At 53.7% G+C, this 27,325-nt stretch overlaps 11 protein-coding genes across 11 annotated transcripts; 5 read left to right on the top strand and 6 right to left on the bottom strand.

Annotated features, from left to right (window-relative positions):
* Nucleotides 1-1,794: 1,794 nt before the first annotated feature.
* Nucleotides 1,795-5,503, top strand: G647_03759 (uncharacterized protein; the record flags this gene model as incomplete). The annotated part of the gene is made up of 2 exons (XM_008728104.1): nucleotides 1,795-1,866; nucleotides 1,916-5,503. 2 exons carry the CDS (start codon nucleotides 1,795-1,797, stop codon nucleotides 5,501-5,503), a joined length of 3,660 nt encoding a protein of 1,219 aa, XP_008726326.1.
* A 683-nt stretch (nucleotides 5,504-6,186) lies between these two features.
* On the bottom strand, nucleotides 6,187-9,529 carry G647_03758 (uncharacterized protein; the record flags this gene model as incomplete). The annotated part of the gene is made up of 4 exons (XM_008728103.1): nucleotides 6,187-8,136; nucleotides 8,247-8,411; nucleotides 8,492-9,201; nucleotides 9,259-9,529. 4 exons carry the CDS (start codon nucleotides 9,527-9,529, stop codon nucleotides 6,187-6,189), a joined length of 3,096 nt encoding a protein of 1,031 aa, XP_008726325.1.
* An 803-nt stretch (nucleotides 9,530-10,332) lies between these two features.
* G647_03757 (uncharacterized protein) lies at nucleotides 10,333-11,629 on the top strand (the record flags this gene model as incomplete). The annotated part of the gene is made up of 3 exons (XM_008728102.1): nucleotides 10,333-10,383; nucleotides 10,532-11,322; nucleotides 11,377-11,629. The coding sequence occupies 3 exons, from the start codon at nucleotides 10,333-10,335 to the stop codon at nucleotides 11,627-11,629; spliced, it is 1,095 nt and encodes a 364-aa protein (XP_008726324.1).
* A 620-nt stretch (nucleotides 11,630-12,249) lies between these two features.
* On the bottom strand, nucleotides 12,250-12,585 carry G647_03756 (mitochondrial import inner membrane translocase subunit tim22; the record flags this gene model as incomplete). The annotated part of the gene is made up of 1 exon (XM_008728101.1): nucleotides 12,250-12,585. The coding sequence occupies one exon, from the start codon at nucleotides 12,583-12,585 to the stop codon at nucleotides 12,250-12,252; it is 336 nt and encodes a 111-aa protein (XP_008726323.1).
* A 1,689-nt stretch (nucleotides 12,586-14,274) lies between these two features.
* Nucleotides 14,275-15,898, bottom strand: G647_03755 (signal recognition particle protein SRP54; the record flags this gene model as incomplete). Its single annotated transcript, XM_008728100.1, has 2 exons — nucleotides 14,275-14,382; nucleotides 14,441-15,898. The coding sequence occupies 2 exons, from the start codon at nucleotides 15,896-15,898 to the stop codon at nucleotides 14,275-14,277; spliced, it is 1,566 nt and encodes a 521-aa protein (XP_008726322.1).
* A 254-nt stretch (nucleotides 15,899-16,152) lies between these two features.
* G647_03754 (uncharacterized protein) lies at nucleotides 16,153-16,992 on the top strand (the record flags this gene model as incomplete). Its single annotated transcript, XM_008728099.1, has 1 exon — nucleotides 16,153-16,992. The coding sequence occupies one exon, from the start codon at nucleotides 16,153-16,155 to the stop codon at nucleotides 16,990-16,992; it is 840 nt and encodes a 279-aa protein (XP_008726321.1).
* Nucleotides 16,993-17,095: 103 nt separating this feature from the next.
* On the bottom strand, nucleotides 17,096-17,836 carry G647_03753 (uncharacterized protein; the record flags this gene model as incomplete). The annotated part of the gene is made up of 3 exons (XM_008728098.1): nucleotides 17,096-17,337; nucleotides 17,391-17,497; nucleotides 17,550-17,836. 3 exons carry the CDS (start codon nucleotides 17,834-17,836, stop codon nucleotides 17,096-17,098), a joined length of 636 nt encoding a protein of 211 aa, XP_008726320.1.
* Nucleotides 17,837-18,128: 292 nt separating this feature from the next.
* Nucleotides 18,129-19,468, bottom strand: G647_03752 (uncharacterized protein; the record flags this gene model as incomplete). The annotated part of the gene is made up of 2 exons (XM_008728097.1): nucleotides 18,129-19,334; nucleotides 19,385-19,468. 2 exons carry the CDS (start codon nucleotides 19,466-19,468, stop codon nucleotides 18,129-18,131), a joined length of 1,290 nt encoding a protein of 429 aa, XP_008726319.1.
* A 1,676-nt stretch (nucleotides 19,469-21,144) lies between these two features.
* On the top strand, nucleotides 21,145-22,641 carry G647_03751 (uncharacterized protein; the record flags this gene model as incomplete). Its single annotated transcript, XM_008728096.1, has 1 exon — nucleotides 21,145-22,641. One exon carries the CDS (start codon nucleotides 21,145-21,147, stop codon nucleotides 22,639-22,641), a length of 1,497 nt encoding a protein of 498 aa, XP_008726318.1.
* A 542-nt stretch (nucleotides 22,642-23,183) lies between these two features.
* G647_03750 (uncharacterized protein) lies at nucleotides 23,184-24,671 on the top strand (the record flags this gene model as incomplete). The annotated part of the gene is made up of 1 exon (XM_008728095.1): nucleotides 23,184-24,671. The coding sequence occupies one exon, from the start codon at nucleotides 23,184-23,186 to the stop codon at nucleotides 24,669-24,671; it is 1,488 nt and encodes a 495-aa protein (XP_008726317.1).
* A 946-nt stretch (nucleotides 24,672-25,617) lies between these two features.
* G647_03749 (uncharacterized protein) lies at nucleotides 25,618-26,784 on the bottom strand (the record flags this gene model as incomplete). The annotated part of the gene is made up of 2 exons (XM_008728094.1): nucleotides 25,618-26,392; nucleotides 26,444-26,784. 2 exons carry the CDS (start codon nucleotides 26,782-26,784, stop codon nucleotides 25,618-25,620), a joined length of 1,116 nt encoding a protein of 371 aa, XP_008726316.1.
* Between the last annotated feature and the right edge of the window lie 541 nt (nucleotides 26,785-27,325).

Raw genomic sequence — 27,325 nt, 5'->3', positions numbered from 1 at the left:
GGCGCCGCACGCTCAATCACCAGTAGGAAACAAAACTAGCACCTGCAGGTAGCGAGAATCTTTCATCTTTCGTCTTTGCGATGGCGTTGCGACCAAACGGCTGCGCCAATAGGGTGAATCAATGACTGACTGTCAGAGCTGTGGTTCACAACTTTGCCCTACCTTTTCGCGTGCACGGGGGTGCCGCTGTCAGATCAAAACGTTGTGTGGAGAAGCTCGACTTGTGTCTCTGGTGACTTTGGTCCCCCAATCCCATAAGCCATAGCCTATTTCGGGCGAAATGGCGGTCAGGGCCACAAGGGTACCAATGGATTCCGCCCTCAAGCGGTTCGCAAGGATCCCTTTCCTTGGACCGGCTCCGGTATGGAATTAAAAGGAGAAAGGCATCACAGTCGCTGGACTCGCAGGCGCACACTGCAAGTTCATCGGGAGCTCAGAAAGAAAGCTGTTGCATGGAAAACACATGGGGCCTGGTATCGGTTAGGTCTTAACTGCTCCCGATCGGCATGGCGCAATAAGCCTGGCTCCTGATCACTTGGGCTGGATAAATTCACTGGTACCCCACGACTGTAGCGGCGATTGCTGTTTGGCTGAGATAACGGGTCATCGGTGAATGCAATCTATCACACTTGCTATTGTGACAACACAGAAATGTAGTTATATTGTGATTGGACTGTCTTCTTGTCGAGAATACACAGGTTGGATCCCTGCCTCCAAGCACACTCCGGCATCTGTGAGCCCCAATAATACCAACACTCCCATCTCAAGGTAGCATTACTCGGTGCACTTAAATCAACGGGAGGAAGGGCAAGGGCGCTGGCCGGAACGGCTCAGAATTTTCTGCCGAGAAGGCCCCATGAGTCAGGTGCCTGAGACGATGCTGGACGATGCAGAATGATGTCGCTCATCTGACCCTGCATCTGCAATGCTCGTGCATGTTCGTGCCTACCTCCAGAGCGAGCGTCTCCTCGACCGGCAAATTTCCACAGCTGGGAAGGGTACCGTACCTACGCGCAGTATCTAATGGACATATCGATAGCCTGGTGGGTCACGTATCTCCCATCGTCCAGGTCGGGAGAAATGCTCAACGGGAAAACTTGTGGGTGCAGCGGTGGCATGGCCGCAGTTAGAGCCTCGTCAGGGATTGACGCAAGCTTTAGAGATAACGCCAATCTCATTGGGGGACGCTGGCCTCAACGAGAGCCACGCACTGGACCCGCTACCAATTGTGCAATGATCCCCTGCATGAGAAAAAAAGCTACCGACGCAGTAACCCCACTGTTGCTGCCCGAGACTCAGAGCGCTGGCAGATCCATCGTTGCCCCTCGCTGGGTCATTTCGTCCGTGCTTCGGCCAACTCGGTCGCTCGGGTATTGTGTTTCAGATGTGACGGGGGTGCAGGGACAGCCCAAGGAGCAGCTGTGTGCTTGCGCATGGAGACTCCCGACCTTGGCTGTCAAGCCAATACCCAGTAGTCATGCTGCCATACTGTGATAGGCATACTGGGGTACAGTACGAGTCGAGTGGTGCAAGCGTCGCGCATTTGACAGTGCTCGGCAAACCTCCCTTGACTCCCATCAGGTGGCCCCTCACTTGCTGCTGGTGCCCGCCATAGCCTTGCTTAGTCATCTGCCTGGATGGCCGAAAAAGTTGTGCCGCACCCACCTGGAGTTGAAACTGGCTTGAGAGTCATTCACTGTCCGCTTTGCGCACGCACATTCTCCTGATCCTGTGCGCCATGCAGGAAAGACTGTTGCCCGAAAGTTTCATCCATTTGCTCCTTCCTTAGCCATCATGGCGCCTAAGAGAAAGGCGGATGGCGCTGCTGCTGCGCTTCCCCCTGCAGCAAGGAAGACCGCCACAAAGGTCTGCGCAGTCTTGCCCTCTTGAGCGCATCCTGACTGACTTAAGATAGCCTACAGCTGTACGTAAAGCAGCTCCTAAAGACGGTGTCACCACGGACCAAGCTGTCACGAAGGACGGTTCCAAGACTGAAAGACAACACCGCCGGTCAAATCATCCTCCAGACGGCTTCGGCGCCGCTCTAGAGCCTTTCTACTACGACAAATCCTTAACGGATCCGATTGACACGGCGCGAGACAAGTGGAATCTGCTCCCAGCGTTTCTCAAAGTCAAAGGACTCGTTAAGCAGCACGTCGACTCGTTCAATCACTTCGTCGACGTCGAGCTGAGAAAAATCATTGATGCTGAGCCTCTCATAACAAGTGACATCGATCCAAAGTTCTACATTAAATATGAGGACATCTACATTGGTCGGCCTTGCAGGGTCGACGAGATGGAGGAATCCAGCCTTCGAAGAGGAGGCTCAACTGTCACACCGAATGAATGTCGACTGCGGGATTTCACGTATGCTGCTCCAATCCTGGTCGACGTCCGATACGCGAAGGGAGATGCTTCCTGGCGCAGCACAGGCTTGCCCATCGGACGAATGCCGGTGATGCTGCGAAGCAACAAATGCGTGCTCTCCAACAAATCGGAAGCGGAGATGTGTGCCATGGATGAGTGCCCTCTGGACCCTGGTGGTTACTTTATTGTCAACGGCACCGAGAAAGTCATTCTGGTGCAAGAGCAGCTCAGCAAGAATCGTATCATCGTCGAGGCCGACCCAAAGAAGGATTCCATCGTTGCATCCGTCACCAGCTCCACTCACGCCAGAAAATCCAAGAGCTACATTGTGCTCAAGAAGGACCTGCTATACATGAGACACAACATTCTCAAGGAAGACATCCCTGTTTGCATCTTGCTCAAAGCAATGGGCGTGGCTTCCGACATGGACATGATGGCGATCGTAGCCGGTCCCGACAGCACTTTACAAGAAGACTTTGCAGTCAACTTCGAGGAGACAATCAAGGCACAAATCCATACCCAGCAGCAGGCTCTGGACTACATCGGAGCACGCCTCAAGATTTCCACGAAAAACACGCCGTTTGGCCAAACCCGCAGGAATTTCGTCCAGGAAGCAATCGAGTGTTTTAGTGCCATCTTCATTGCCCACGTTCCCGTGGAAGACCTGAATTTCAGACCCAAGGCCCTTTACGTAGCCCACATGGCACGCCGAGTTTTGATGGCAAAGCGCAATCCGGCTCTAGTCGATGACAGAGACTACGTTGGCAACAAACGTCTGGAACTCGCGGGGCAACTACTTTCTTTGCTGTTTGAGGATCTATTCAAGAACTTCAATTACCACATCAAGACAACCATTGACAAACAATTGAGGAAACCCAACAAGACCTCTGTCGTCGAGCCTGCTAAGATCATGGCTGGGGCATCAGGTCATATTACTCAAGGGATGAACCGGGCAATTGCTACCGGTAACTGGAACTTGAAGCGGTTCCGTATGGACCGTGCTGGCGTTACCCACCTCCTCAGCCGGCTGAGCTTCATCGCTTCACTCGGTATGATGACCCGCATTTCGAGTCAATTCGAGAAAACCCGCAAAGTCAGTGGCCCTAGAGCGCTACAGCCATCGTCGTTTGGCATGCTCTGCCCCGCAGACACGCCCGAAGGAGAAGCGTGTGGTCTGGTGAAGAACCTGGCATTGATGACACATATCACGACCGATGATGAAGAAGCACCAATCAAGCGCTTGATCTTCATGCTGGGCGCCGAAGACATAACCAGTGTCGGCGGATCCGAGCTCTATGCACCGGGAGCCTATGTCGTGATGTTGAACGGCACCCCCCTCGCCACTACCCGTATGCCTTCTCATTTTCTCACGTCTTTCCGAAGATTGCGACGGTCGGGGCGCATCTCCGAGTTCGTGTCCATCTTTATCAACCATCATCACAACACCATTCAAGTCGCGACCGATGAAGGTCGAATTTGTCGCCCCTTGATCATTGTGGAGGACAAGAAATCCAAAGTTACCAAGCGATACTTGAAGTCACTGAGGCAGGGCTCGATGGACTTTGACGACTTCCTGGCCCGCGGCCTGGTCGAGTATTTGGATGTCAACGAGGAGAATGACAGCCACATTGCAATGTACGAATCAGACATCTGCTCAACCACGACGCACCTGGAGATTGAGCCCTTCACGATTCTCGGTGCGGTCGCCGGTCTCATTCCTTATCCGCACCACAATCAATCTCCTCGTAACACCTACCAATGTGCTATGGGTAAACAAGCCATTGGATTCATCGCCAACAATCAGTTCCTCAGAATTGATACCCTGTTGTACCTCATGGTCTACCCGCAGAAACCGCTTGTGAAGACGCGAACCATCGAGTTGGTCAAGTATGACAAACTCCCGGCTGGACAAAATGCCACTGTTGCAGTCATGTCCTACAGCGGCTACGATATTGAAGACGCTCTGGTCCTCAATAAAGCTTCCGTCGACCGGGGGTTCGGACGCTGCCAGGTCTTGCGCAAATACCCCGTGTCTCTCAAGAGCTATCCAAATGACACTCACGATGAGGTTTTGGCTCCCTCAATGCGCTCTGACGGGACAGGGCCCGAGAAGGGCCACACTCTACTGGACTCGGACGGGATTGCACGTGTCGGTGAAATGGTTCGTGCGGGCGAGATCATGGTAAACAAGGCTGTACCCAAGAATGCCAACTCCTCCCTGCTGTCGGAGAATGGGATGGATATGGGGCTTGAGAATCAGCCCCAGAAATACCGCCTTCCGGATCCGAGCTACATCGACAAAATCATGGTCACACAGGCTGAAAGTAGCGGCCATCAGATCATCAAGGTCCAGACGCGTCAGACTCGTGTCCCTGAAGTGGGTGACAAGTTCTCCTCCAGACACGGACAAAAGGGCGTGGTTGGCATCATCGCCGAGCAGGTCGACATGCCTTTCTCGGACCGAGGTATCATTCCGGACATCATCATGAACCCCCATGGTTTCCCTTCCCGGATGACAGTAGGCAAGATGCTTGAACTGGTCTCCGGTAAAGCGGGCATCCTCAAAGGGAAATTTGAGTACGGAACTGCCTTTGGAGGGTCTAAGCTGGAAGATATGTCCAAAGCCCTTCTGGAGGCTGGGTACAGCTACGACGGCAAAGACTACCTCACCAGTGGCATCACAGGCGAGCCGTTGCCGGCGTATGTCTTCACGGGGCCGATCTACTACCAGAAGCTCAAACACATGGTCCAAGACAAGATGCACTCACGCAGCCGTGGTCCACGCGCGATCCTGACCCGCCAACCGACTGAAGGCCGTTCCCGCGACGGTGGTCTCCGCTTGGGAGAAATGGAACGTGACTGCTTGATTGCATACGGGGCAAGTCAACTCCTCCGCGAACGACTCATGCTCTCCAGCGACAAGCACGACGTCGATGTCTGTGAGAGTTGCGGATTCATGGCGTTTGGAAGGTGGTGTCAGCGGTGCGCAAAGGCGGGAAAGACCGGGAGCAATGTGGTGAGGATGACGTTGCCGTATGCTTTCAAGTTACTGCTGAACGAGCTGGGGAGTATGAATGTCAATACGCGCTTGGTTGTGAGTGATGAGTTTCCCGCAGACGGGAGTAGGAGGGCATGAACGGTGAGGAGTGATGGCGACGAGTGATGGCGATGAACGAGGAACGAGGAACGAATTGTGGACTGCATAGCGACGGCTCTTCGTCTGTTGCTTGGCTTGGCTCTCACGGATGCATCAGCGATGGCGCTTGCTTTTTATCTTTCCCTCTGCAGCATGATTCTTGCATCATCTTTTTAAGGATGTGTCTACGGATCTCATCAAGGAGTTCCGCTGGGATTGCTACGTGAAGGAACCAGCACGAAAAGGATAGATAAGATACCAGACTTGTACTACATACATACAGTGTGTGCAATATTTCTACCACTCGGAGATAATGTTACTGCGTAATATGACCGAACTGGATGGTCCTTGAGCGTCTACTGAAGGCATATATTCGTGGCCAGGACCTCCTTCTCTACTCTACGTGTGCGTGTTGGGGGGGCCCGGGGTTGGGGGGGGGGGGGGGGGGTTCTTCCATTGACATCACTCACTCAGCTCTAACACTTGGTTGATGCATTTCACTTGCTTGGCATAGCATATTCCACCCATATTCCAGGGGCTATTGCTGAGATGAAGCTCCACGCTCGTCGTCTCCACGTCTCTCCGTATGTCTCTTTCCCTCTCCGCCCTATCTAGCCAGTGCAGAAACGCATAGGCACAGATACAGGCACAGGCACCGGTATGCCGTACATGCCATGCGAACGTCACTTCTTCTGCCGTTTAGCTACCCTCTGGCTCCGCCGTGGTGGAAGCGCCGCGGCGGCGGCGGCGGCGTCGTCATCATCGTCGTCATCATCGTCCTCGGGGTCTTTTCTTTTCCCTTGCCGCGTGGCTCTCTGTTGAGGCTTCCCTTTGGGCTCCCCTTTGGGCTCCCCTTTGGGCTCCCCTTTGGGCTCCCCTTTGGGCTTGGGCCCTGGCTTCGGCTTAGCTTGCGTAGTAGCTTTCGCCTTCCCCTTGTCATCCTTCGCTTTGTAGGTTGTGCGCCCTGCCTCTGGGCTAGGAGTTGTGGATTCTTCACCACCGTCGTCTTCGTCTTCGCCCACGTCCCGGCCTAGGCTGCCAGCTTGACGAGTCGATCTTCCCGAACTTTCTACACTTCCGCCCCTTTCGTAGAGCCGAATGTAGTCGCGTAACCAGAGCTGTTCCGCGAGGTGGAGATCGCCCTGTCGCCGGCCCAGAACCTGTCTGAGCCAATCGTCAGTGATGAGATACTGTCTCGGAGGCTTGTCGGCGACAAGATGTTGGACGCGTCGTCTCAGCTCCGTCACGAGAGTATCCTCGTTGTCGGTGCTATTGTTGTCTTGAGACGCGGGAGCTTCGGACGCTTCGGACTCTTCAGTTCCGCCGCCGTATCTCCGCTCATATTCACTTAGCCAGAGACGTTCTGCTGCGTCGACATCGTTCTGTGCGGCTTCCAAATACAGCGCGAGACGGGCACGGGCGGTCAGGAACACTCTCGGCGGGTCATGCGCCACGGCGACATGTTGCACGCGGCGTCGCAATTCATCGATTCGAGCGTCTGGCCCTTGCGTGCGTGGTGTTGAGAAGCGTGGTCTTCCGGAGTGAGGGGCTGCAATGTGATGGTTAGTATGTGTGGCTTTGTGACGGTAGTGGCCTGCTCGACGGTCTGGTAAGGGATTCTTACCTTGCGATGTAGATCCTGCGCCGACTAAGGGCGGCGCTCCTCCTTGACCCAGTCCTGCACCCACCTGCCTATCCTCACTGGGGCCGTGATCGCTGCCATTGCTGTCATCGTCTTTGCCATTTTCATTCTCGGCCTGCTTTGAGGGAGCACCTCGGAGTCTCGCATAAGCTTGAGCCGCGCGCTCGACATACCAGTCATTCTTTCCTAGAAGCCTTTTTGCGTCCTTTCCGTTGAGGAAGACACCATGTCGTTGAGTTATAAGTAGTCGCAACATCTTCGATCGCTTTTCCTGCTCCGCTTTACTCGGTGGTGGCGTGCGAGCTGGTCTCGGCCCTTGGTCTTCCTCATCATCGGACTCTACATCATTGTTCTGGGAATTTCCTTCCGGATGCATCGGTTTGGTGGAAGAGTTCTCCTCGTCTACGTCGTCGTGGTCGTCGTCGTCCGTCTCCTCAGGTGGATCGGCGTCCGGGGGCGCACCGACCGGTTGAAACCACCGTTTATGCGGATTCACCCGGCGATAAAAGCTCTTCCAGCTTGGATATCCTAAAGCGCTCGCGATTCCCCTGTATTTGTGCGGCGGAAGTTTCAGTTTGGGAAGGTCAGGATTGACGAACTCGCTTCTGATCAAGTCCGTGAAATCTTGCGGTGCGGCGTCCAGATCGGCATTTCCCAAGGGCATCTCGTTGATCTCATGGTCACGAAAGTATACTTTGGGGAGACAACCTCCGGCGCGCTCAATCGCCAACTGGAGGCCTTCGTGTGTACGATCCATGAGCTCAAGCTGCGTGGGGCGGTTCGCCGGATTAGGGTCCAGGCAGCGATAAACCAGATGGCGAAGCTGATGGGTGTAAAAGCCTGGTGGCGTCGAATCGACGTCCGCTTCTGTGATCTGATGGTTGCCGTTCGCGCGAAACTTCTCGAGCGTGTCTGCACGGATCTTCTTGAGATGCCTTTCATCGGACACGAGCGTTACCAGCTCGAACATTGTCTGCCCAACTCCATATATCTGTGGATGCGTCAGCCAGCTTTCGTCACGGACGAGGTGTCCCTTCGCCGTCTGATGTGTCTCCTTTCGTCGTCGTCGGAATAGACTGACGGAGCTGTATATCGACTTACATTGAAGGCATGCTCAAAGATCACATCTTCGGGGAAATCTTTGTTGTCCTCCTTACGTCGCTGATATGCTGCTTGCGCGTCAAGCTTCTCACCATCTTCGTCCTGATTTCTGAGCCGGCCACCATCGGGTGGAATATCCCAATTCACCCCATAATGAGATTGTTCCTATATCGGAATGTCAGCTCTGACGATTGCATGTTCAAGAGGGCCGCTAATTGGCAACTCCTTGAACAGATCCACCCTACCGTGGGATAATATTCTTTGGTTCCTCGCCAGAACAGGTCCGTCGGATTCTTGATAGGCCCATCTCCACTGTAAGAGGTGTATGCCGATGCGCCGAAGTCATTCAGCAGCGCAGCTGGATATTCTTGTCCTTCATGCGGATAGCCAAGGAGGAAGTTCACCGGTTTCACGTCCATGTGCAGGCAGTAAAGGTTCTCCCTGATGTCGGCGTAGTCCTCGCCCCGGGTTCTAGGCCACTGCAGCATCTTGCTGTCAGCGGGCGGAGTGTCCCGCAGCGCCTCACACGCCCGGGCAAGGCTGTAGAATACGTGCCACACAAAGACCTCGGGCAAGAAAGTGTTCCAGCATCGGTAAAGGCTGCAGATGCGCCCAAGGCTCCCATTAGGGCAATACTCCATATAGAATCGGTATCTGCCTGTGCCTGGCCCGTTGTCTTGAAGAAACTTATATCCGCGGAGATGTGGAGCAATCCCTGGATGCTGCATGTTGATATCGCGATGTATGGCAGCCTCGGTCAGGAGTTTGCGGTTGCTCAAATGGTCGATCTCGTAGTCATCGAGATCAAACCCATTCTCCGGATTGTCACGCAGTGTAGGAAGCCTCATCTCTTTGCACACTACTTCGTCGACGATCCTGTTCTGGCTGTTCCGCTTTTGCCACAGCCCGACTGTGCCGTAGCCGCCTCTACCAAGAGGCCTGATCGGGCCCCAGTCTGTTCACAACGGTGTCAGCATTCTCACCAGATAGGTGAAGCAAGAAAAGGCCTCACCTCCATCCTCTGTTTTGTCGCTTCGAAAATACAGCCACCTGGAGAGAAATTCCCTGATAGACTCCCCGTTGTCGGGATTGCCGAAAGCGCCTCTTTTCGTCCTATCTTGATACCATATCGGATCGAAGTCCACACCAACCAGTCGCTCTAGCAAAGTCCTAACTGGGTTAGTCCTAGACTGTCTTCCGGCGTGCACAAAGATATTGTCAAGGTCGGGGTTCTCAAAGGGACTTCCATCTAAGCGCTTGCCCTGGTAATGCTGTTGAGCCATGTTTAAACCACAAATATTCAATGATAAACCAGGAGACGCAGCAGCTTCGGCGATGAAACAAGTAATTCACGGCACATGCAGCAAATGTTGGGAGACATAGTCAGCGCAGGGAAGCATTGTATAGCTCGTATCCGAAAGCGGCGAAGCCAATTGTGGTCAACAAAGACATTGTGCCAAAACCAAACGTGACAGGATACTCCCAGGCGACAAGCGGACAAAGGATCTGGCAACGGCGTGTGTGGTATCTTGTGCTATGTTGCATTGAGGCTCGCACTTTGCAGGTTGGGGCCTGAGAATAGTCATTGCAGGGCGGCAACTAGATCTCTGCCACGAGGTGGGAGATATATCGGCTCTGAGCATCACGATAAACGTTTACGCGTGGAAGATGCTACTGCACCAACAATACCCGCAGCAGATATTAGGCAGAACAAAGGAATCATTTGAAAGTCCAACTCGTCGTGTCAAAGAACAGCTTCAATGAAGTCGCACAGGTTCCCAGAATCGACTAGTCCGGAAGCGGCCAGCCCCACTAGATCAAATCCTTGGCAGATGCGAGCCAATCAGCAGCAGCACAAGTTTTACTGTTTGCGCTGGTTACGCTGACATCATCACCAGCCTGGACCATTCGGCACCCATTCGGCAAGAGAGCGCGCGCGGAGGAGAAGAGTGCACTCTATCCTTCAACATATAGCTCAGCTGCCATTCGGCTTTGGCTCTCGCCCATAAAGATCCGTTGCATCTGACACCGATCCGCTGTAACATAACCCATTGTACACAGAAATCGAAACAACACGTCCTCCAAGATGGCAATCGAAGGGATTCCCCAAGAAATGCTTGCTGTGCAGATAGTAGAGGTACGTTTAAAGCAATATAGCAGAAACCCAATACGCTGGCATGAGACAAGTGCCTCAGTGCAAAGAGAAGCCAGGAGAAGTAGAAACAGGTTTACTCGGAGGTTCTCTCTACTGACATGAGACTTCTAATGGCTGGCTGGTGGCACAGTTCAACAAACCGTACCAAATCCACAAAGTCCCGACTCCCACCTCGCTCAAGCCACACGAAGTACTTCTCAAAACAGTGGTTGCCTCTCTCTGTCACACGGACAGCATGGTCGTCGCGGGCAAGTTCCCAACCAAGCTTCCCTGCACAGCTTCGCACGAGGGTACTGGAATTGTCGTCGCCGTCGGATCGGAAGTCACCAATTTCAAGAAAGGCGATCGAGTCATGTCTGGGCTGCCTCGCAACCCATGTGGGACATGCTTTAATTGTCAGGGCCCGAATGATTGGCACCAGTACTGCGAGCATATCGAGGGCCATATTGGTGTCTTTGTGGATGGCGCGTTCAGTGAGTATCACGTCGTGGATAGTCGGGTGAGTTGCCACATCCCGGATGAGGTGAGCTTTGCGAGCGCGGCGCCGTTGGCGTGTGCGGGTTGTACTATCTATAGGGCGATAATTGTCGCTGAAGTGCCCGAGGGCGGTTGGTTAGGGATCGTTGGAGCGGGCGGGGGTTTGGGACACCTCGGCATACAGTTTGCTCAGGCAATGGGTCTGAACGTCGTGGCGGTGGATGCTAGAGATGAAGGGCTCGAACTATGCAAAAAGGCCGGGGCAAAGCACATCTTTGATGCCAGAGAGGGCAAAGAAAAAGTCGTCGAGCAGGTGCGGAAGCTGACCGACGGCTTGGGCGTGCACGCCTCCCTCAACGTGTCCGAGCATGAAACGAGCGCCGATATGGCTTGTGCGATAACCAGAATGCACGGCACGATGGTGCAGACCGCTCAACCGGATCGGTAAGTGCTTCTGGAAGACGGGGGGAGTATGTGACAAGGTTGACTTTCTGGCAGGGTTTCTGTGGCCTTCCAAGAACTAATTTTCCGCGACATCCGGATCAAAGGCACGTTGATCGCAGGCCAAGAGTACAGCCAACAGATGCTGAACGATGCTGCGAAACATGGCGTCAAAGTCGAGACGAACATCTTTTATGGTCTGGAGGAGGTGCCCAAGATGGTGGAGCTGGCCCACAGCGGAAAGATGAAGGGCAAGGCAGTCTGTGTGGTTGACAAGGCTGAATTTGACAAGGAGAAAGCTGAGCATTAGTGGAATATCTATCGCCAGGGAGACCTCCCAGCCACCACCTTCCACATATTGTTGCCAGAGTTGGCAAAAGTGTACAAAGAGGGCCGTACGCTGCTTTGTACGTCGATACAACTCCAGTATCGGAAAAAGAAGCGATCAAATCTGAGAGAGATCCGATCGTCTTACGCAACGCTCACAGTGCGTCCCAGTGACCCCCGAGAGCTGAGATGTAAGTCACTTTCTTTCAATAATGTTCTTCCCCAGCCCACCTCTTATGCACCTGCAAAGGGACCCGCTAAGTGAGTTGCGCCTGATGGGCCCTTGTGTCCCAGTCCCGTATGTCCCATATCCCATATATACCAGACGACCGAGCGCGCTCAAAGCCGGGTACACCGCAAAACACCCGCCACCAACGGCGCCGCGTTGATGCTTGCGCGATAGTCCATGCGTGCCTTCCCACCCAAATCATCCAAAACGCCACGCCACGCCACGCCCAGTGCAGGAACAATGTAGCAGCAGCAGCAGCAGCAGAAGTAATACCCTCGTGCCTTGTTTCTGGCGGCGCCATCTCTTCAGCCTCGCTAGACCGATCGGTTTAGCTCTGTGCCATATTTCTTTCCACCTCTCCCATCCTGGACCGATCAATCACTCTCCGGCATGCGCATGTATGCATCGATGGCCGCGCTGAACGCCGCAAACCCACCACACCCCAGCGCCGCAGCCTGCGGGCCGGCCTTGTACGCGAGGATCGCGCCCGTGATACAGCCGGCGCTGACCGAGTTGTAGAGATCGCTCTTGGCCCTGTATCCCTCGACACAGCACTCTGTGCCGGAATACAGCGCGCCGATCATGGCGAAGTTCTTGGCCGACGAGTACGATTTCGAGCCCATGTCCTTGAGCCCGCGCCGTAGCTGTTCCCGGACGGGCAGGGCCGTGATCTGCTGGCCCTGTGGCGAGAGGGGGGTGTCGTATGCCATCTAGACAGAGAGGTGGGAGCGTTAGTGTGAGAAAGGCCCACAAAAGCGACTGGTACATACGCTGGACATGAACAGGCCAAAGGCTCCTCCGAGGACGAAGCCCGCTCCGCCAGCGAGGATGGATTTAGCGACACAGGATTCCATGCCTGCTTGCATCTGCGTGGAGAGGGGGAACTCGATTAGCTTTTGTTCAGTGTTTGTCACCATAGGGCGTGCGTGGCATGCCGGCCTATGTAACCTGAGGCCATCTACGCCATGCCCCTTCACACAGGGTGTGCTGGGGTCTGGAATCAAATTGTGTCTGCCATACCATCTTCACCATCCGTTGTTCCTGGTCGCTCAGGCCGACGTTCCCTCCTGCTGCTCCGCCTGCCATGCCGCCGGCGCCGAACCCGCCGGGGAATGCCATCGCAACGGGGTTTTGGGGATTCTGTGGGATGAGTGAAGGCGGTCAGAGGGTGGGATATCGACTGCGTGTCCGTTGTCGTGGTTGATGCGCAAAGTTGATAAAAGGGCACATGCGACCAAAAAGTTGCGAAGTCCCGGCGGGATTTTGCGGCGAAAAGCGAGTGCGGCCTCCTATTGGCGGAGTGGGCGCCCATGTCGCCTGGCCGTGACGAGGCTGAGGCTGAGGATGGAGGGAGCAATCACCACACTCGGCGACGGAAATGTACTCTGTATTCTGTATATCTTTTATTGCTTCACATGCGGTGACTCAGCAAGCAAGTAGCTATCCAAGGTAGGAGACACATTAACGGGAGGTATGCACCTCCCTCCTACTAATACAGACAGACGACAGAAGGGACAGTGAAAGCAGGGCTGATGGCAAAGTCAAGACAGAACAATCTGGAGTCAGGAATGAAGTATATACGACGCTGACTTGTCGAGCTCTGTAGACGACGAGGAGCCCTTGTCGTGTAAAACAAGATTGGCTGAGGATGATATACCTTAGAGAGCCTCTGAGTTCTGGCAGACTCCAGCCGTCACTATCATAGTCTGATGCTCTGCGAAGAGCACATTTCCAAAGCACAACCAGGTTCATAGACAATGATGCCTGGTGTTGCTTTCCCAACTACAAAATATGCGTATGCGCAACCACAGGCCTTGTCGGAAGGTGGCTTTACCATTGTTCCTCCAGGCGTCTCGTTTTATGTTTCGGATAAGCTTTGGCCAACTTTGCCGCTGTCTCTGTCGGGCTTCGGACCTCCTTTCTGAAGACTTAGCTGGTGTATTGTGGCTTTGTGATGTCTCGACTGAATGTTGTGGCGCCGAAAATCAAGCTCTAGGTTACTTGATAAGCGGTATCGATGAGCGCCCGGTCAGTCTTCGAATGTACATCTGACCTGACACATGGACTCGGCATGTTTCCGACGCTTGTTAGTCGAGGTAGTTTGGGGCAGGCCCGGTTCTTCAATTCGGTGTAATCCGACATTTCCGAGAATGTAGTAAATTGCTCCAGCTAGCGGAAATGATTGGCGGGCCGTGTTTCGGGAAGTGGCCTTGTGGCGGTGAACGAGTTTCTGGCGATATTCTGCCATAGCCGCAATGTCATGGCCGCAAATCCAGCTGATCTTGAAGGCCTTTTTGTAGCTAGCAGTTCCTGTGTGGCGTGTTGGGTGCACGCCTTGGTCTGTGAGTCGTCACGTCATTGATGCCGTTAAATCATCAACCATCCTCGTTGAGTGGACATCATCTTCCCCTGCCCCGACCGGCACCACCTCCGAACATTCCTCCCATGCTGTTCATAAGAGCTTCCATCCCTCCTTGTCCGGGCGCGCCCAATCCCATTGACTGCATCTGCAACGACAGTTAGATCCGGTCGGCGTCAGAAACACAGCAGCGGATTTCGACTTACCATTTCCATCATCTTCCCCATATCACCACCGGGCAAACCCCTTCCTTGACCCATGCTCTGCATGCGCTTCTGCATCGCTGCGAACTGTTGCTGCTTGTTACCACCTTGCAACATACTATTCGCTTTGGCCATATTCTTCTTCTGCTGGCCCATGTTTTTGGCCACACTGGACATCACTTTATGCTGCGTAAGCAGTTCCTCAATCTCCCTCACGCTGGTTCCAGAGCCGCAGGCGATTCGAACCATTCGTGACGGCTGAGATAGTAGAATCTTGCCGTCTGAATCAAGTTCCTTGGCGGTCATGCTGTCAAAGATGTAGACCATTCGTTTGAGTTTTTCGGAGCCATCCTCGTCGGACATGCCTTGCATGAGACCACTCATTCCAGGAATCATGCTGCCGATCTTGGATAGAGGCCCCATCTTCATGATGCTCGTGATTTGCTCTTTCATGTCTCGGATGGTGAAGATGCCTTCGGCCAAGTGTTTCTGCGTCTCCTTGATGCCCGCCGATTCTCTGCTGATGGTTTGGATGTGGTCGATCAGACCGCTCATGTCTCCATAACCCAGAAGTTTGGAAATAAAAGACCTGGCGTCGAACCTTTCCAAATCGGACAAATGCTCACCAGTGCCGAGGAAGATAATGGAAGTATGCGTGGCGGCAGCAGCGGCGATAGCACCACCTCCTGCAGCACCACCGTCGGTTTTGGTGATAATGAGAGCACCGAAATTCGCGGTCTTTTTGAAAGCTGCTGATTGTGATTCGGCTGCTTGACCGATGGTGCCGTCAAGAACCATGATGGTCTGATCTGGTTTGATGGCATCTTGGACGAGGACCATTTCCTCGAACAGGGCTTCTTCTTGCCTGTGTCTTCCGGAAGTGTCCACGATGATGACCTCGAATTTCTCCTTCTTGAATCTCGACACGCCCTCCGCTGCTACGACAGCAGGATCTGTCTGTGTCAAGGAGCCATAGTACGGTATCTTTGCTTTTGTGGCATTCTGTTTCAGCTGGTCGTATGCGCCCGCCCTGAAAGTGTCGGCACAAACCAGACATGCCTTGTAGCCTCGAGCACTGTAGTATCTCGCCAGCTTCGTGCACGTCGTTGTCTTGCCAGCACCTTGCAGGCCGACCATCATAATGACATTTGGCCTTCCTTTCTTCAGCTTGTATGGTTCGACGTGCGGGTCGACAAGATGTACAAGATGTTCAAAGACCGCTTGTTGAATGAGCCGCTTCTTCTGGTTCGCGGTCGTGTTCGGAGGGATATCTTTGAAATTGACGGCACTTTGTATTGACCTGCGGAGGCTCTTGACTAGTTTGACATTGACGTCGGCTGACAGAAGGGCAGCACAGATCTCCTTGATCATGGCATCGAACGCCTTCTCGTCGAGGTTGGCTTCGCGGTTGAGATTTGTGACGGCGGCATTGATGCGTCGCCCGAGGTCTGAGAGAACCATCCTGCCTGACTGGACCGCTGGTTATTGTGATGGGATGGAGTATGGGTGCAGAGAACGGAGGAGTATCAAGGTGGCACTTAACACAGTGACACCCATGTGTGGGGGAATTGAGTGGGAAATGAGAACAAAGGCCGCAGTTTAGCCGAGCAGTTCAAGAAATATTGAGAAATTCTGGACTAAATTTCGGTCGGTCCTCCTTCAGCACTCCGTATATACAGCACCATTCTCATCCACGCTACGCCCGCTTGTCTGATATGGCTCCGCTATCGTCCAAGAAGCGCAAGGTCGAAGATGGTATCCGTGGTAAGACCGATCGACCCAAGAAACGTTTTCGCAAACAGCGGGGATATCACAGTTCTTCCGAAGATGAAGCCGAGGAGGAGGATCAGGGCTTCAAACCGGTCAGCTTAGAAGACAGCGATGAGGATTCGCTACCTGCGAAGAACGCGAAACAAGTGAGACCCGGGAAAGCGGAGCCCGTTGCGGCGAAGGACGATTCCGATGAAGAGACCCGTGAGGAAGATGAAGACGCAAATTCAGAGAATGCTGCAAGTTCAGTCGAGGACGGCGGAGAGGAAGAGACCCATGGTGTCTCCCGAAGAAAACACACAAGCAAGCGCAACGACCCTCAAGCGTTCTCTACCTCGATATCAAAAATCCTATCCACCAAGCTCTCCCAATCTGCCCGCAAAGACCCCGTCCTATCACGGAGCAAAGACGCCGTCGAAACAAGTGCCGCTCTCGCCAACGAACGGTTAGAGAAGAAGGCAAAAGCCAAGCTACGGGCTGATCGCAAGGAAGACCTCGAGCGAGGCAGGGTTAAGGACGTTTTAGGCTTGAGCTCTGGACAGGCCGGCGACATTGCCGAGGAGGAAAAGAGGCTACGGAAGATTGCACAACGAGGCGTGGTCAAGCTCTTCAATGCTGTGCGCGCGGCGCAAGTGAAAGCCGAGCAGGCTGCTAAAGAGGAGCGCAAGAAAGGCACGATAGGTATGGCCAACCGACAAGAGAAAGTCAATGAAATTAGCAAGCAAGGGTTTCTGGAGTTGATTGGGGGAAAGAAGAACATCAAGAGCAACACTCCCGTGTCATGATGATAGTCACCGCCGAGCATGGGTCCATTCGGTTCAAACAAGCCAGGAGCAAGGTGGTATTCTTCTGGTGTTGTACAAGTCTATTATCCGCAGCCAAGCTGGCTCATCGCTTCTCAAAGTCGGAGGCCTGCATGTTCCGCGTCATCTGTGGTAGTTTCACCACTAACCCGTCCAGCTCTTTGCTCATCTGGACTTGGCACCCTAACCGGGATGTCTCGGTCAAGCCGAATGCAAGATCTAGCATGTCGTTTTCGTCGTCACTGGCTTCGGGTATCTTATCGTACATTTCTTCGGACTCGACTATTACGTGGCAGGTAGAGCACGCGCAGGAACCGCCGCAGGCGCCTGAGGGTTTCCTCTTAGCTGAATCACAGCAACAGAAGATATTGCCAACGTACCTTCCATCTCCAAGTCATTCGCCTGCGCTATATCCAGCAGGTTGTCGCCTTTGGAAACCTCGAATTTGTGCTCGGTTCCGTCTTTGTCGATAAAGGTAACGTGAAGCCTGACCACATCTTTAGTATGTCATTTCCTCCCTGTTCGTGGACAAGACCTACTCCTCACCCGGTTTGGGAGGATCAATGTGCCCATGGCTCCGCTCAGGGCTGGTAGAGAACCGCCGCCTACCCATCTCCAGCGCGCGGATGTAGCTTCTGATCTGATCTTTCTTGACGTTCACTTCATACTGATGGCGTCGAAACAGTGCCAACGACGATGCATTGCGCGACAGGTGCCGTTGAAATTGGCGAGTCGCACCCGGTCGCAGTTGTGATGTCGAACAAGGTCGCAGGCATCGTGAAGTAGTCACTCCGATGAGGCTCCTCGCCACATTGCATCCGGACATGCTGGGCGCCCCTTCTTCCCCAGCTGACGGTCAGAGTCGCAGCCACTCAGAGAAGGGAAATTATGGCTGGAGTATGAAAGAGATAAAAAGTCCAAAGCGCATGTCCGAACGGCCGAAGCGAAGTGACGCAAATTGCTTGGCTCTCGGCCGATGCATTTCCGGCCCAGCTCAAGAAACAGTGTTAATTAGACGAGCTCAATCTGCTTGCAGAGTACGAGGTGCGGACGGATCAACTGTGGATAGGAATGGATTGCAATATTACAAAGTGCCTGCACTGTATGCTTCCGCTTCGTCACGAACCTCCCACCCAAACATTCCAATTGACTTTGCCGCCCACACAGTTCGTCGTGATGGCAGCACCATTGACTGGCCCAATCTCAGTACCATCGCTGGCACTCACAGCAACAGACACAGCACCATCACGTATGTCATTAAAAGACACGCTAGAATGAAAGATGCCTGGCGCAGTCGCCGTGACCGATTGCGTTGCTCCGCCAATAGTCACATTCACAGTTGCAATGGCGTTGTCCGGTACGAAAGCAGTAAAAAAGACAGCATCAGCTACACACTCATGCGGAGGAAATGGAGTCTGATAACTGGGCGTGTTGCAAGTCGTGCCCCCTGACGAGCCCGAGTTGCTGGGGTTCAGGCGGTACCAGAAAGTGACGTGGCTTTCATCAGGTCGTGTTGTGTTTCTATATTGCGCGATATAGTGTGGTAGGTCCTTCAGCCAGGCGTCGTGGGGGTTGCTTTTGACATATGGTTCAGCGCCCGTTGGGATTGCCGAGTCAGTAGGCGGAAGCGGACCGATATAGTGGGATTCACCCCAGTCATTCCAGGTCAGGATCTCCACGAATGTCGGCTGAATCTCTGCTACCTGCTGCCATCGATGATGCCAGAGATCGTCCCCTCGCCAAAGCCAATTCTTGGACCACTGGGGCAGGTTGGTATAGAACCACGGTGACACGGGCATGACGTACGGTCTGCCATTGAGAGCTGCGATATAAGCCTGGTCATCGCCATCTGTCATGTCGTTTGCACCTTCGGGCCACGCGTTCCATGACAGGAGACCGTCAACATTGGACTTGGCCGCAGCGCCCAATGCTCCCTGGCTGGAGAAATCCGGCACGAAGAAGCAATTTGTTTGAGATTTGATGTATCCCCAGTCGCCTGCACTGTCGGGACCCTCGAAAGTTGACGCCAGGGGCCTCCCCACCCATCTAAACTGGCTTGGACGCGAGCTGTAGCTGGTGATGGTCTTGATCACTGCGTTCTGGTCCCAGGCGCCCTGCGCGGCATAGTCGAACGACAGAAATAGTTGGAACCCAGCTCCGTCCGCCACGTGGTATGCATTGTCGAGTTGCGCCTGGACAAAGCCGGCAGGATCGATGGTGTCGAGATAGCCAATGTTGAGTGCGAAGCCGTCGATGCTCGCATTCAAGGCTATTGCAATGTCTCGGGCCCAGTCATCCTGTGTATAACCGTACGTATTTCCGACCTGGAGAGTGTCAGTATTGCAAGAACATAAAGTCGGGCACGACTACCTACGATAACGTGCGCAAAGACTGATTGAGCCAGTGTGGGTGCTGCGAAACCAGCGCAAATCAGACAAGCCAACAGAAGGGAGAGCATCGAACAACCTGGGATAACAGAACGAGTGTCTAGAAAGGAAATGGGGACTCGAGCCCGGCCCAGCTTGTCCAAATGAACCAGCATGTGAGAATGTTCGAAGTTTGGCCAGGCCGGAGTCGACGGTCAATATAGCAGCGTGCCTGGACGCTCACTTCTTCTCTCATCTTTGTTCGGGGAACCAACCCTTTCTCTTGATAATCCTTGATGGTGAACAGACGCTTCACTGCGTCTGACGGGAGCTAGGAATGGCTTGAGCCTGCAATCTGAGGCACATCGCCACCGCAGTAGAGCTAGAGCACTTCCAAGCTTCGTTGTTCGGGACAGTTTTAAGTAAGGATTCCCTTGTTGACAGGTTCAGTTGGAGTAGATCCTGGCTTTGCAGCTGGAGGCAGACTCTTGTGATCTCTCAAGACCGGGGTGGCTTTTGCGACTTGGATCTTGATGAAACGCCTAGCAAGATCAAAGGGTAGGCACCCAATCCAGCAGATTGACAAGCACGGCAAGGTAACATCGAACATGGAGGTGCAGGGGAACTCAGTAACCGAATGAGGAAGCACATACACTTCGCCTACGTTCTCCGTTGAAGTTGGTATATCTTTTAATGCACAGTCACCGAGGCTGTCGTTGTTCAAAAGCCGAACAACAAACAAAGCAAGTTGGTGAGCGTGTAGGTGTGAAGACGCAGCAGCTCCAGTGTGTTTCATAAAGTTTGCTTGCAAGATTGCGGAGGGTCAATGGCGCCATCCCGCATCTTCATTCTTCCACGATCATTGGGGGCTGCTGCCTGGCTCCGACTTGTCTACGGAGTACATGGGGCGGGATCTGTATGTGACTTCTGCAGCTCGCTGCCATGGTGCCAGCCGCCTTGCCTCCTTAGCTTGTCGTCGATTCAGACGTGGGTTTCCTGATCGACAACCTCCTGGTTCCTTGTTCTGTCTGATGGACAACCGTCTACTAGATTTAAAGATTCTGGATAGCTACAGATTCTTGTGCGAGAAATGCTCTCCCCTAGCAGCACCAGGCTTGTAGTCTCTGCAGCGGAAAAAGCAGTCAACAGATGCGAACCTTTGTACCTAGGTTTCCAGGCATTGACTTAGGGTTCAGGAAGAGGTTCTGTTTTGCAAATGAGGAACACCTGCCATGCGACAAGTCTCTCGGGTGAGGACGGTCCCTGCCTCCTTCGACTCCGAACCACATTCAGAAATATAGGAGGATGCCGTGACCAGATTCAGGGCCGATATAGAAGGAGACAGGCTTTAATAGGTTGTGTTAATGGTAGGGGACAGGAGTGTCTTCATGGCAGGATTGTGATCTCTGGTGCAGACGGTGTCCGTGATATCTGGGCTGACACGCCGCGCGCAACTTCGACGCATCCAGCATCGTTTAGCAGGTGCAAACTGTGACCATTCGCTGATCTCGATCTTCCTATGGTTGCTAGCCATATACGCAATACCGTGTACGTAGGTCGCATCAACCCAGCACAGGTGAGCACTCGTGCAACATTCAGATGACGTCGACTTTAAAATGACAAGAACTGCGTTCAGATAGTTGCTTGCTGCACCGTAAATCGCCGTGCAAGCATTACGACATCCATCACCTTGTGTTCGGGAACTGTTCAAGCCAGCGCACACAAGAGCTGTGGTTAACTGTGCACATCACTTCTCCAGTCTCGCGAGATGCAGGACTCGAGGCAATATGTTCCAAATCCGTTGAGGCCATACTATGTTCCTCCTTCCATCGGTACTGACGCCTTACCAAATGCGACCTCCAGCGTCCCGAAGCCTAGCAGCAAGGGTTCTGGATTCACGTTTCCCGACATTGACTACGCAGACTACATCCCGGAAGCATCGCCATCTCTCACGGGGTCGATAAAGTCATATATTGACCAAGCCTTTTGGAAATACACAACCGTAGTGCTCGGACAGCCATTTGAGGTCGCGAAGGTCATTCTGCAGACACGCGTTGCACAGGATGACGAAGAAGACGAGGAAAAGCCACGAAATGGGCACAGATACCAATACGAGGATGAACACAAGCTGAACGGCTACAATGATTATGAGGAGCACTCCTCGGATGACGAGCCAAATTATTTCACTTCGACGGCGCCGTTTGAGCCACTCTCATCGAGCCGTTCGCCAGCGCGCGGTCGCCGTGGTAGACCACCTCGGGAGATCGCCTCACCTCGAGCAGCAGACCGTCGTCATGATTCTAGTGGTCGAATTCATCTCAAAAATCCTCATTCACTACTCGAAACACTCTCAGCCCTATCGTCACATGGCGGAGCGTTGGCAATGTGGCGGGCCACAAACTCAACTTTCGTCTACAATATTCTAAATCGGACGTTGGAGACGTTCTTCAAGGGCTTCCTCGCGGCTGTATTCGCTGTATCGGAGAACGATATTCTCTCTGGTTCGGCCGGGGGTGCAGTTCCAGATCCTTCGATACTTACCTCGACGACTCCGGCCGCCACCATTCTCATTAGCACTGCTGCGGCCGTGCTGTCAGCATGGGTGCTCGCACCAATCGACGCAGCGAGAACACGATTGATCCTTACTCCTTCCACCGAAGGACCTCGCACCCTACTAGGGACATTGCAAACGTTGCCTACTCCTTATCTAATCCCTGCTCACCTTCTCCCCATAACTTTCTTCACATCGACCTTACCTACACTCATATCAACGAGCACTCCAATAGTGCTGAAGTCATATCTCGGGTTGGATCCTGCTATGAACCCTGCTAGTTGGAGTGTTGCGACATTTCTAGGTTCCGCTCTGGATTTGTCTATCAAATTCCCACTCGAGACAGTCCTTCGTCGAGCACAGATTGCCACTTGGACTTCACCTGCACATTCACCACCAACTGCGTCTTCGAAACGCAAGGCCATCACCACCATTGTCCCAGTGCCCCAGTCCTATCGCGGCATCTTACCAACCATCTGGAGCATCACAAGGGAAGAAGGGTTTTCAGAAAGTCCAAAGGACAAGACTGCTGCATTGATGGGTAAAGCCCCTCGACGGAAGAGAAAGGGTCAGGGTATCGAAGGGCTCTACCGTGGCTGGCGAGTCGGTTTCTGGGGCTTGATTGGCGTCTGGGGAACATCATTTGTAGGAGGCCTGCAAAGTGGCACAGAAGCAGCCACATCTGAGGCCGGTGGTCATGGTGGTAAATTTTGATCTGGGAGCTGGAAAGTCACATGACTCGAGACACTCTCGGCATGTACACGAAGTTCGAGCTTGACATTGTGGCATACAGCAGGGAGTTTAGGCGACATTCGAGATACCCCTTCTCTACTCAGCTTGTCTTTGAGCACTAGATACTTCGGACCGGCGGACAGTCGAAATGGCACGGCTACTTTTCACCGCGTCCCGATGTATTCACTTGGCGCCGACGGTGGTCTGACCTGATATGCTTGATCTGATAATTTCGAGCCCCGCTGCCAAGGCCGATTATCGGTCATGCCCTCTTTTTGATCTAATCTGATAAAATTTGATATCATCTCAACCTCGACTGACTCAAGACGCTCGAATCACCTGTTCGCTCTCACGACAGACACAGAAAACCGGTTGCGCGACCGCCACTAGGCCAGTCCAGCCTTTGCTGCCGTTCGGATCACAGTCGGCAGCACGCCGTCAGCGACAGGAGATACACATCATACATGGTCAGCTCCGAGCAGCGAGCCTCGGTCTAATTGGGAATCGCCTGTTTCGCACGAGCGATGGCCTCCAAAGCTGCCTCCCCTATGGCAGCATCTCCAGGTGCTGCTCAGGTCGATGTGAAACCGACAATCACCAGACAGCCGTCGCTATGTATGAAACCCGCTCAGACTCCGCCCGCTTGTTCTCCACCTGCTACCGCCAGCTCGGCACCACTATCTCTCACAACGAAAGAATGGGTCGTGCCACCGCGACCGAAGCCGGGTCGGAAGCCCGCAACGGATACACCTCCTACCAAACGGAAAGCGCAGAACAGAGCAGCCCAAAGAGCATTCCGAGAGCGACGCGCCGCCCGAGTGGGTGAACTGGAAGAGACACTGAAACAAATCGAAGAGGAAAATGAACATGAGCAAGAAGTCCTAAGAACAACAGTGGACAAGCTGCGGAAGGAACTTGAACAATGCCGCACAGATCTGACACTCTGGATTGATCGATGCCGGAAACTGGAAAGTGAATCGGCTGCTTTCAAAAAGCCAACTTCCACCTCGAAACCCACAACATCCACACAGGACAAGTCTGATCCCGCCGCCAGCGACACCTCTATTGGCTGCGGGAACTGCACCTTGGAGACCCGCTGCCAATGCATAGACGATGCGTTCGCAGCAATGTCTGGTAACAGTGCCTCAGTGCACCAGCACGAAAAACGCCCGCATTCGCCCTCGCACACCTCAGTCACAGATAAACGAATCAAGCTCGAACCCAGAGAGTGTCTAGAAATTGATTTCACAGGCATCTATACCTCTTCCAAATCTCCAGCAACAGCTGCTGGAAGAGAGGAAATCAATTCCCCAACTTCTGCGGTAGCGGATCCCTGTGGCTTCTGCTCGGATGGAACACCTTGTATCTGTGCGGAAGTCGCCGCCGAGCAGGAGCAACAACAGGCCCAGAGCAATGCCACCGCGGTAAGTAGTATCAGTCGAGCCGCCGCGCGACAACTCGATCAGTTTACGCCACCTCCCTCGGAGGGTGATGTTTCTATGCCCGTTTCGGTCACGGCAGCAGAAGGAACGTCTGGATGTGGTGCATCAGGACCAGGGACGTGCGCGCAGTGCCGTGCCGATCCCAACAGCACACTCTTCTGCAAGTCGCTCGCTGCGTCACGGGCTCAATCCACGGCCACACCTTCGGGATGCTGCGGTGCACAAACACCGGGTAGTTCGTGTTGCCGAGCCACCTCGACCAGCGTGGTCTCTCTGCGCGGCTCGACCCGTACAACACGGTCCCGTGCCGCCGCCGTGACCCTCCCTTTACCTCAGGCCGTGCAACATGCGCCGTCGGGTGTGACCCTGACATGTGCCGACGCATACACGACCCTCTCCCGCCATCCCGCTTACGAGCGTGCAGCGGGAGAGATAGGCGAGTGGCTGCCCAAATTACACGCCACGGAGCCGGGCACAAACGTCGAAGGACGACCTGCGTTAGAGATTGACGCGGCCAATGTCATGGCTGTATTGCGGGACTTTGATCGGCGGTTTGGGAAGAGTTGTTGAGAGTGATGTGACGTTTGATAAAGGTGCTCAAGGGCTACAAATGGATGAACATATGGAATTCCCCCACGGTCTTGTAGATATGGGTGGCTTTTTGTCGTTTATGAGATTATGAAATGCACTTGGGGACAGGCGGGACAGGCGGTCAACCTGGAGGTAGCTTTTCAGCTGGTCAGGCATACGGAGTACAGTATTACACACGCACACACGTCAGGATAAGGAGAACATGACTTCTATTCACTCAGCCACAATACTGCGCATGTGGTGAACCAGAGGTGCTACACACATCGTGAAACACATTGGAGTCGGGAGGACTGTTCGAACAGGGTTTCCCCCCTTAGGGTAACAGTACGAGTACTGCGTGCACAGTGACTTGGGCGGGACGGTAGAGGCGTGAGAGAGAGAGAAAGGGGGGGGGGGGGGAATCTCTCTACGGGGCGCGGAAAATGTTCCGACGCGCAGAGATTGAGCTAGTGGTACTCGTAGCAGTACGAGTAGAAAGGTGGTGGGTACTCCGTACCTGCCTGCCATAGTCCTTCAGAATGTCAGTCTCCGGGTAATTATGTCAGTGTCGCTCCGGCCACTAACCAGGTTCAAAGGACGGCGGTAAGCGTTGTTCATGTGGGCATCTCAGTAGCACTATCCGCTGTTCATCAGTCGAAATCCTAAGCACTCAATACATGCATTGCACGGCCAATACGAGCGAACTGTACCATGCTGAAAGGTAGTCCATATCTCATATCACGGCCCTACATCCTCCAGCTCCTAGCCACTACGAGTACAGGGGAGGGCAATGAATGGTCAGGGAAGTGAAAATCAGCACGGCGATGTGCTGTGGTATACCGTGCGCATTTGCGTCAAGTGTAACGAACCGCTCTATGGACCGACTCTCCACATCCAACTCTAGAGGTATATTCTGCATTGCAATGGAACGGAATAATTGCGGCGACTAAAACCCATAGCTTGACTCGGTCTTCGGCAGTTTCCTCCCCTTGTCATATAACCACTTGTAATTCAATCCAGGCACGACTTGAGGTCCTCTTGTGGGAGAAGGCGAAGTCGGCTCCAGGTTATCTCGTCCTGGCCGCTGTCGTTCGCGCATGCTCTGTGATCGACTTAGGCTTCCGCCACCAAAGCCGGGGAGAGTGGTTGCGCTTGTGCTGGTGCCGAGTGAGGAATATGCGCTCGCGTTGTAGTCAACGTCAGAGATCTGCGATTGAGATTGATTGTTGATTGCCCTGTGGAAGAGCGGGCTTGCCGAAGGTGAGCCGGAGAATGGTGAGCCGGAAGTTGTGCGACGCGCAGTTACGGATTGGGAAGGCGTGGGTGAGAAGCCGAGCATGAATCGGGATGTCGAGAGCGGGGAGGAAGAGTAGTTTGCAGAAATACTGCGGCGGCCGGTCGACGCATGTGGCGAGCCGTTGTTGCCTTCGCCAGAGAATTGGGAGTTCGAGACACGTCGATAACGCGGAGGTGTGATGTAGCTTGCCGGTAACTCTCCTGAAGCGGGCGTTGATTTGGTCGAAGGCGCCAAACCCAACAGTTGTCGTTGAGATGGCGTCAAGGGAATATCGTTGACTTCGTCCCGGTCAGGGGCATAGGGTAACACCGGGCGGAGGAGGAGCGCTATGTTGATGCAAAAGAGGAGACGGAGAAGGAGGAGGACGGTCGACGAAACCTGCGAGCCGTCGAGTAGTCCCGTCTTGCTGAGCAGAGGAGTGACGCTGAGAACGGTTATCAGTTGTACCTGCATCAAGAACCCGGCTCCAACTGACCTGCTATAATATACATCGCTAAAAATGAAAGAGGCGAGCAGAGCCGCAGCGTTTGTCAATGCGCCCTTGACATGCCGCTCGGTGATAGTGGAGGAAGCGTTCCGCCTTAAGATTTCCGTCGTTAACGGGTGTCTGAATTTGCCTGGTGTCGAGGCCGGCGTTGACACTGAGGCTGGCTTTGGTGTCGTCAAGCCTAGGCTCTGCGCTTGCTGCGAGACCTGACTTGTGGCAGCTGTGACTGCCTGCGAGGCTTGTGCCGCGGCTTTCTGTGTCGTCTGCAGAGCCGTGTTGTAGCTGGAACTGAGGGGCGAGGGGACGAGGGAGGTTGTTGTCGTCGACATGTTGCCGTATCGAAACTGCCGGAGACTCAGCTGAAGGGTCGCAGAATTGAGGACATGGAGGTACTTACCGGATCAAAAAAGCAGGCGAGGACTTACCTGTCGAAATGTTAGCCTGACATGGTTGTTTCGCACACTGTCGTGTCTGTCTACGGGCGGTTGTCGAGGTCCGAGTGAAGCGCAGCGCAGGCTACTTTGTTGATGGTCTGCAGAATCCGGAAGTTGCTTGGCGGTCACCAACTGCATTCAGCGTCACCTCAGCTTCACAGCTTCACCTCCACTCAACTTCACTTATATTATTGTGTACGCTCACTTCAGCCCTTTTGACACTTTGTGGTGTTGCTGGGATAACCGCCTTGTGCTATCTCTCGTCCTAGATCTCTAGCCATACTCAGACCAGAACCCATTACAAAACATGTCAAGCTTGTATGACAACAGGGAGGCCTGGCATCCGAGTAGAAACAGCGTCCCCACATTTTTTCGAGCAGTTCTTTGCATGACTTGAAATCTCTACATTGAGCTGTGCAGCCAAGGTTCGTGGGCC

This window comes from Cladophialophora carrionii (genome assembly GCF_000365165.1).
Source record: "Cladophialophora carrionii CBS 160.54 unplaced genomic scaffold supercont1.3, whole genome shotgun sequence".
Taxonomy (NCBI): Eukaryota; Fungi; Ascomycota; class Eurotiomycetes; order Chaetothyriales; family Herpotrichiellaceae; genus Cladophialophora; species Cladophialophora carrionii.
This window is presented reverse-complemented; position numbering and strand designations above follow the sequence as displayed.